The 9,280-nt window shown below is 48.8% G+C and overlaps 1 protein-coding gene across 1 annotated transcript; it reads right to left on the reverse strand.

The window, feature by feature from the left end:
• Window positions 1-7,386: 7,386 nt before the first annotated feature.
• On the reverse strand, window positions 7,387-8,867 carry LOC144247711 (serine/threonine-protein kinase PAK 1-like). Its single transcript, XM_077789149.1, has 3 exons — window positions 8,637-8,867; window positions 8,084-8,221; window positions 7,387-7,646 (listed from the first exon to the last, which is right to left on the reverse strand). Exons 1-3 carry the CDS (start codon window positions 8,778-8,780, stop codon window positions 7,557-7,559), a joined length of 372 nt encoding a protein of 123 aa, XP_077645275.1. The 5' UTR covers window positions 8,781-8,867; the 3' UTR covers window positions 7,387-7,556.
• Between the last annotated feature and the right edge of the window lie 413 nt (window positions 8,868-9,280).

The following is a 9,280-nucleotide window of genomic DNA, read 5'->3' on the forward strand; positions in this document are numbered from 1 at the left end:
TGGTGGAGACGATTCATGGCGGGCAGAAGCCCCACAAGTGCTTGGAATGTGGGAAGGGCTTCAGCTGGAGCTCGGGAGATCAGACCTGATCTGGCACCAGGTGATCCAGATGGGGAATCAATCAGTCCTACATATGTGGGGAGTGTGGGAAGGGCTTTGGGTGGATCTCCAAGTTCATCAATCATCACAAGATTCACACCAGGGAGAGGCCCTATGAGTGTCCCAAGTGTAGGAAGTAGTTTCTGAGAAGCTCCAATCTCATCGTAATGAGCCGAGGGGTCAGATGGAAAAGTATTTAGGATAATTGAAAACTGTGGATGAGTCAAGGGGACAGCTGGGAATATAACTGAGATAGTAGAAGATTACATATTTTAGTTTAGATTTTAAAATTTGTTAAGAAGCCAAGTTAGCTAGCAAAAATCACATGCCTTAGTTAAAGAGTAGCAAATATATTAGAAAAGTAAAGTTAGGAGTGACAGGGATAGATGTAGGAATTGTGAAGGAGCAGAGAAAATAGAAATATCTTGCCTTAAGAATAATCAGCAGTTAGGAGAGGCTACCGTGACCAGCAGATCAAAAAGTCCTGCAAACTGGCCATGGGTGAAGAGTTTACCTTGAGGAAGACAGCTTTCTTCCTCCCTTACACCCACTCCCTTATTTCAAAATCCCAAAGACCCAGTTAAGGAAGCACAATTGCGCAACCGTAATGGATATTCAGCTGATTATAATACTAAGCGGGCAGGTAATGATTATGTATTATGTGTCCTTAGAAACAGCTTGGATATGTAAAACCTTTTCTGTATAAATAGAAAGCAGGAGTCTGCAACTCCTTGCACATGTACTTGGAAATGATTGCACGTGTCCAACACTGCAATAAAATACCCTTCTTTCCAGCTTTAATTAGTTGAGGAGTCGTCTGTCCATGCTTCAGTGCATCAGTGGATTCACACAGAGGAGAGGCCCTTCTGCTGCCCTGACTGCGGGAAGGGCTTCAAGCACAACTCCAGCCTCGTCACCCACAGGCACATCCACACTGGGGAGAGGCCCAGTGAGTGTCCTGTGTGTGGGGAGAGATTCTCCAGGAGCTCTCACTTGACCCAACACCAAAGGAGGCACCATTAAGGGAAGCCCTGCGAGTACCCCCAGTCCCAGTATCACCCCCTTTCCTGCCCACAGAGCTCTTGAGCCAGCGGCGGCCGCAGCCGCTCCCCGTGGCCTTGCACAGGAACCCCTGTGATCGGGCAGGGAGGATTCGGGAGGATTTGGGCCGTGACGGGGCGGGGTCCGGCAGGGACCGCGGGCTGCTGCGGGTCTGCCCAGCAACTGGTGAGTCATCAGCCCCGCTGTCTCTGATTGGCTGAGGAAAGGCCGGGAGTAGACAAAAGGAATTGGAGAGATCCTGCCCCGAGCACCAGCACTGGCAACACAGTCCCAGCCTGGGCACAGGGAGGGAATTTATTACCATCCAAATCACAGCAGGAGAGAGGAAAGAAATCTCTACAACACTTTCCCCCCACCCAACAGGGATCACCCAGACCAGGGGTTATCAATGATGGAGAGTCGGGGGCATCTGAGTTGGGATCAGAAGCCAATTTTATTGAGTGTACCAGGTGTTTATATAGAGTTTCACTTGTATGGTGCTTATATAGGGCTCCATTTTTGGTAACAATTTCCCATTGGTTACACTTCTTTATGACATCACATCACCTGGTAACATTATTTTATCACTATGTCTCACAATATGTTTCTTGGTCACTTCTTGCCCAGGGAGACTTTCTCTGTGTCTGTCTCTCCCATGGTTTCTGCTCAATCAGGCAGAAGAAGAAGATATCAGGCCTCTTTATCTGTTCCACTGTACTCTCTGTTTTATTCCCCATACCTCCCCCTATCTGTTCAAACAAAAATACATTCTTAAGTGATTTGTCTATTATTTTTTTCATACAATATAAAATACAAGGAATAAGCATAACAATACATAATATAATCCTAATACATATAAGCCTATTTTAACTAAATTTCTTATCCATCTACCAAGTCTCCAATCCCCCAGAAGCTGATCTAGCCCTGTAAGCCCTGATACCACTGGGTAATCATAACCATTTTCCCAAGGGCATAAGTCTGTTAGAGGTTAAACAGGTGCTGATGTGGTGGCGAGGTCCTGTTCACAAGGGTTCTCCTCCAATGTTGATGTTCAAGGTGAATCTTCAAGTGATGTAGTCAAAGATTCTCAAAACGCCTTCACATTGTTTGCTGGAGTCCACTTGGAACCATTCTCTGTGGAGATGCAAGCAAAACCTCTACCCCAGCCTGGTCAGAGAGAAAGCCAGGTAAACTTTCCTAGGAATTGTTCTTGGGAGTTTTGAGAAGGCTGAGAGAAAGAATTAAAGCAATCTTGCAGCTGGTGTTTTGAACAGTTGTTTTCTTATGTTTACTAAAGAGTGTTTCCTTAATTAGCCAATCATATGAGGTGTGTTGATTAAAGGACCAGTCAAGTCTACCAGTGTTGCAGCAGCGTATAAAAAGAAATGGGCTCCTAATAAAATTAGTATTAGTCTCCTGGAGAGAGTTAGACTTTATGTGTCGCCTGACTCTTGTTCCTGACTCAGTGGTGACACCAGGTGACATCAGGTGACCTATGGATAAAGCCCCAATATCTTACCAGATCCTGGATCCTTCACTAAGGCAAGGGATTTTTCCTTTTGTTGCAATTGTGAATTACAATTAAAATGTAAAACAATCAGGGGTTGGGGTCCATCAAAGATCATTTCAAGAAGTTGAACACATAAAAGGCTTTCTGCAGTCTCTTGGAAGGGCTGTCCTCTCTGGCCCCCTCTTTCTATTGTACCAAGAGACGCTTGAGGGAGCCATGAGCCCATTCAGTGACAGATTGGCCTTTTGAGGAATGAGGAATACCTGTTTTGTGCATAATTCCCCAAAGGCAAAAAAGGTAGCAACTCAGCAGGAAGTATAAGCTGGGCCATTGTCTTTACTTCAGATGGTATACCAAGAGTTACAAAAGCAGCAGTGAAGTTCTAGAGACATCTTTAGACGTTTTCCCTGAACGGGCTGATGCAATGTTTGGTTTGAAAACACAGGAGTCTGTGAAGGAAGGCAAGAGCCTCCTGTGAAATGGAAAAGGTAAACCCCCTCCCTCCAAATTACCACAATTTCAAAATTAAAAGATCTCAGGCAAAGATATGGGAATGGGAATAACAGTTCTTTACTAGGAAAAAAAATAAATTTAAAAAAAAATGGAATTAGTACAAACAAAACCAGTGATAGAGTCAGAAACCTGACACCCTGAGGAGTCAGGGTGTTGGTAATAGTCCAGTTAAATGGTGGCTGCTCCTCCTGGAGTGGCAGATGAAATGCTGCTGAAGTGGTGATCTCTAGAAGGGTGGAGTTTTCTCTCAAGGTCTGATGATAGACTAGATGGGCTGATCTTCCTCTGGGAATCTAGCAGGAAAGAATTGCTCCTCTGGGAATCCATCGGGGAAGAAGCTGCTCCTCTGAGAATTCAGCGAAGAGGCTGTCCTGCTGTCCCAAAAAGTGTAGATTTTATGCAGGTAAGGATGCTTGGCTCCTCCCTCTGGGTGGAGCATCCCACAATGGGATGATGTAGTACAGTCATTCAATGGTCCATGAACAGAAGATATCTCCCTGGAGGGAGACATTGTTCTTGGAAGAGATAAGAAAATTGCCCAACCTCCAACAGATGGCAATAGAATACATGCTGATCTTACAAGCCAGGACATTATCCACCCCTTATTCTATTTCCATCTGCATCACAATGAAATCTTACACCCAGTTCTCACTTAAGACCAGTTTTCCCTGTGGTACACAACGTGTTTCCTCATCTTTCTGCATTACCCACCAAGTGTAACCAGGTCCCTGAGCAAAAACAATCCCACAGATGGGTTTGTCCTTGCCTGAGGTGGGATTAATCCAAACAGTTTTTCCTAAAATACCTTTTATATGTACCACAGGGACCTTATCTCCATCTACTGTGTGTAAGGGTTCTGACTGGGCAGCACCAGCTCGATTGATGGATCCTCGGGTGTTGACCATCCAGGTTGCTTTTGCCAGGTTCATTTCCCAGTTTCTAAATGTTCCCCCACCAAGTGCCTTCAGGGCAGTCTTAAGGAGTCCGTTGCACCGTTCAACTTTGCCAGCAGCTGGAGCACAATAGGCAATATGATATATCCATTCAATACCATGTTCTCTGGCCCAGGTGTTGAAAAGGCCGTTCTTGAAATGGGTGCTGTTGTCATACTCAATTCTCTCAGGGGTGCCATGTCTCCACAGGATTTGCTTTTCCAGGCCTAAGATGGTGTTCCGGGCAGTGGCATGAGGTACAGGGAAAGTCTCCAGCCATCCAGTGGTGGCTTCCACCATGGTCAGCACGTAGCGCTTGCCTTGGCGTGTCTGGGGCAGGGTGATGTGGTCAATCTGCCAGGCCTCCCCATACTTGTACTTGGACCCCCGCCCACCATACCACAGGGGCTTCACCAGCTTGGCCTGTTTGATGGCAGCACAGGTCTCACAGTCATGGATCACCTGAAAAATATTGTCCATGGTTAGATCCACCCCTCGGTCTCGTGCCCATTTGTAGGTGGCATCTCTACCCTGATGACCAGAGGCATCATACTAGAGGTTCCTTCAAGGGGCTCTGACAGATCGTACCAAAAAGCTTGGTCATGGGAGGTTGAGGCTACCTTCACTTTGGTGGAACTCCCCTGGTTAGAGTTTCCCTCCTTGAGCTGACACACCCGTGCTGCCAGGACAGAAGTGGGTTTCCCATCCCATCCCATCTCCCCATGTCTTCTCCATGGTCCCTCTCTCTCTAGCTGGTGATTGTTGGGCGCTGATTCTGGGGCCTGTGACTCTCACAGGTGCTGCATTAACCTTCCTTATCTCCTCCCTCATCTCCTCTTTAAACTTCTTAATCACAGCTGAGATATGAGCCTGCATTGGGCCATTAATCATACTCTCATAATTCCTAAGTTTGTTGGCAACAGAGCCCACTGTCTCTCGGTTAGTGTCAGCATCAATTGTTGCAATGACAGTGGGGTACTGAGATGGCCCAAGATTTGCTAGACTCCACAGCATTTGCCCTGTGCACCTCACCTTGTCAGGGTCATTATCATGATGTCCATCCCTCGCAAAGAGCACCTCCAATACTGCCACTTCCCTCAGCTGTTGGATCCCTTCCTCAAGGGTCTTCCAGCGCATTCTATGATGGTGCTCCTGCATTCTCTCCCTGTGGACAAACCTCTCACTGACACTCATTAAGAGCTGCTCCCAGAGAGAAAGGGACCCTGGTTCCCTTACAAAAACCTGATTTATACCCGAGTCCTGTGTCAAGGGTCCCAAGTTCCTTGCCTCAGCAGCGTTCAGCTGCACGCCTGTACCCATAAGGTCCCAGACCCACAGTAACCAGGTAGTACAAGCCTCATGCCCTTGTTGCACAATGTCTTTGTGCAGATTATGGAGACTTTCATACGTCAGGGACTCGGTGATGATCGCGACCTCTGGCTCCCCTGCGGGTTGTGAGGTTCCTCCATTCCTATCCCTGTCTGGGTGCTCTGCTTTCATCTTAGACCTCCTTGTTTCTACCGGGGCAACTGCTGCTGGCTGTGACTGCCTTTGTGGTTCAGCTGGAACCTGGACAGTTGTAACATCTGTGGGTTCCACAGCTGTACTATTAGACTGTCCCTCCTCAAGGCAAAGGGCCGGTTTCTCACCAGCTGGGGAAATGCACTCCTTCAGCATCTCTCGTATCTCCTTAACCAGAACCCTCACCCAATCTGGGTCGTTCATTTCTGAGGTGGGCTGTAGGGCAGGGTCAGGCTTTGGAGCAGCAGCATCTCCAGTCTCTGGGGCAGGGTCAGGCTCTGCAGCAGCATCTCCAGTCTCTGGTGTAGGTGTCAGGGTCGTTATCCAGGTTAATCTTCCCTTATCTCTGAGTGCTAAATATAACAGGCATAAGAGGCATATCAGCAGCACCACCCATTGTATGATATCATTAGCACTTAGAGTGGATCTTAACCCTTTGAAAACTGGTGGACTGGACTCAAAGACATGGTTAAAAGGTTGTGAGAAAATTTCCCCCAGTGTAATTTCCTCACAGTAGGTACCATTATTAAAGTAACCCCAAAAACATACAGTTAGTGTGTGATAGCTCTGAATCCATGGACCTGCCTTCCAGAGGAAGTTAAAGATCCATGAATTCCTCACCTTATTAACCCATAAGCCAAACTGGATAACAGACACAGTAGTTATAGGACCCATTTTTAGATAAGGGCCTGCAAATGGGAGAAATACAGCTGCAAACACGTGCCACCCAAAACAGGGTAAACTAGATCACATGGTGATACTTAAAGATGTTTCTATATCAGCACACACAACAACAACAACAACAACAACAAGAAAATTAAATTACTTGAGAACTGTTAATCCTTTTTCTTTTTTCCCTCTCAATGCCCTCGAGCCCCAGGTTGGGCACCAAAATCTGTCTAGGTTTGAAAAGACAGGAGTCTGTGAAGGAAGGCAAGAGCCTCCTGTGAAATGGAAAAGGTAAACCCCCTCCCTCCGAATTACCACAATTTAACAAAAGGCTCTCAGGCAAAGATATGGGAATGGGAATAACAGTTCTTGACTAGGAAAAAAACAAAATAAAAATAATAATAACAAAACAAATGTAATTAATACAAACGAAACTAGTGATGGAGTCAGAAACCTGACACCCTGAGGAGTCAGGGTGTTGGTAATAGTCCAGTTAAAATGGTGGCTGCTCCTCCTGGAGTGGCAGATGAAATGCTGCTGAAGTGGTGATCTCTAGAAGGGTGGAGTTTTCTCTGAAGGTCTGGTAGTAGTTGGGCCTGATCTTCCTCTGGGAATTCAGCAGTGAAGAAGCTGCTCCTATGGGGATACAGCAAAGTGGCTGCCAGTGTCTCAAAAAGTGCTGATTTTATGCAGGTAGGAATGCTTGGCTCCTCCCTCTGGGTGGAGCATCTCACCATGGGATGATGTAACTTTACTGGTCATGCAGTGAGTCATTCAATGGTCCATGAACAGAATATATCTCCCCAGAGGGAGACATTGTTCTTGGAAGAGATAAGAAAACTGCCCAACCTCCAACAGATGGCAAATAGAATACATGCTTATCTTACAAGCCAGGACACACAGTTTGTAACCAAGAGTCGGGTGCAGCTGAGAAGGCTCCGAGCGCCTCCTCCCAGGCTGATTCTGCAGATCCGAGGCTGCTCTGGGCTCTGCCAGGGCTCTGCTGGGGCTCAGCTCTGGGCCATGCTGGGCCCACTCTCCCCTCACATTGCTCCGGGCAGCCGAGTCACAGAGAGAGGAGGAAGGGACACCTCAAGGGAGTTGAGGTTTAAGAGAGTTTTTATTCAAAAAACTGCCATACCAAACAGGCTGTCATAAGAACCGTAATAAACAGGCTGTCCTAACTACCATAACCAACTAGCACTGCTAACTACCATCACTAACTAGTTGTCCTAACTAACTACTGTAACTAACAGCTGTCCTCCAGTGCTTCATCTCCTCTGCTGCTGCCTCAGTTGCTTTGATGCGGTGATCAGAGGGGTCAGGCTGGAGAGAGGCTTGGCTGATGATAAAAATGGATGCTGCCCAAAGGATATAAAAGAAAGAAATGAACTGTTACTTTCCAGAGCAACTTTCTCACAGGCTCTGTTGCAACAGGACAAAGGGAAACTCAGGAGAGGGAAGCAGGCTCAGGTTAGATCTAAGGCAGAATCTTTTTGCCGGGAGAGAGGGGAAACACTGACCGAAGGTGCCCAGGGATGTGGGAGGTGCCTCCTCCCTGGGAACATCCAAGCTCAGGCCAGGCAGGGCTCTAAGCACCTGACCTGCCTGAAGATGGCCCTGCTCCTTGTGGGGCACCAGGGGCAGATGCCCTCGAAAGGACCCTGCCAAGCCAAACCCGGCGAGGATTCTGCTTGCTTTGCGTGTGGAACGCAGCGAGGCTGGAGACTATCGGAGGGGCCCCAGCAGAAAACCCTTCTCTGGCGCTGCTGCTTCCTCTCAGCCGCTCGGCATTCACCTGCAGCAGCTCCTGGGCAGACCAGCGCTGCTCCTCGTCCGGCTCCAGGCTGCACTCGAGGAAGTCCCGCAGCAGAGCCGACAGGCGCCGGGGCTCCTGCAGCTGTGGGGTCCCGTTGTGCCGGATCAGAGCGCGAGCCTGCAGGAAAAGCAAACTCAGCACTCTGCCAGCTTCCTTCCCACCCACAGGTGCTCACAGCGACCCCGGGTTCTCAGCCCCAGCTCCAGGGGCACTTTCCTCCCTGGCAGAGATGCTGCTCACAGCTCATTTTCCTGTGCCAACCAAAAAACCCAAACCCTGGTGCTGCCACAGCCATTGGAAAGAGCTGATGTACTTGCTTCACATTTTCAGGTCATCCTCAGAGCCAGAAGAGCTGCAACAGCATAAATCCCAAAGCAAATTGTTGCTGGAGAGCAGAATATTTGTTTGTGTTGAGGCTCGAGTCCTCTGGGAATTCCCTTCCCCAGGTGCAGAAACCTCCAGCTGCTGCTCCCAGTGCAGGGTCACCCTGTGCTCACAGGGCTCTGCAGCCCCTGGAGAATTTGCCTCTTACCATGGCCCTCATTTCCTTGAAGTAAGGAGGTTCTCCTTCCACCATCTCGATGGTCACAATGCCAAAGGACCAGATGTCCACCTTGGGGCCATAAGGAGAACTGGTCACAACTTCTGGGGCCATCCAGTGAGCAGTGCCCACCATGGAGCTGCGCCGGTCCTGCTCAGAGCTCAGCTGAGCACAGAGGCCAAAATCAGCTGAGGACAGAAACAAACACTGTCAAAAACAGCTGGAATGAGGAAACCAAGCACCAAGACTCCCCACTCTCAGTCTGAGAATGCAGTAGTGAAGTCAGCTGGAAAAGTGCTCAGGGCTGTAGCCAAGGGAAGGTGGAACTGGACCCTTAAAGAAACCCTCAGCTTTCATGCAGTGGCTTTTACTGATTCTCTTTAAGATTTAGATTCCAACTCCTGCCCTCTGGGAGGGCCATACCCAGAGCAAAGCCACCCCTGGCACCCTGCTGCTCTCCGGAGCTCTCTGCAGGGGCAGCCGCTCTCAGCTGGCAGCAGGGGCCGGGCAGTGCCCCCAGCAGCCCTTGTGGGGCTCTGGCCGGCACTGGGAAGCAGCCCCACAGCCGCACCCGGGAGCGCCGTGCCTGGCCAGGAACACCCACCCAGCTTGACAGAGCCGGCCATGCCCAGGAG

This window comes from Lonchura striata, chromosome 31 (genome assembly GCF_046129695.1).
Source record: "Lonchura striata isolate bLonStr1 chromosome 31, bLonStr1.mat, whole genome shotgun sequence".
In the NCBI taxonomy this organism is placed as follows: Eukaryota; Metazoa; Chordata; class Aves; order Passeriformes; family Estrildidae; genus Lonchura; species Lonchura striata.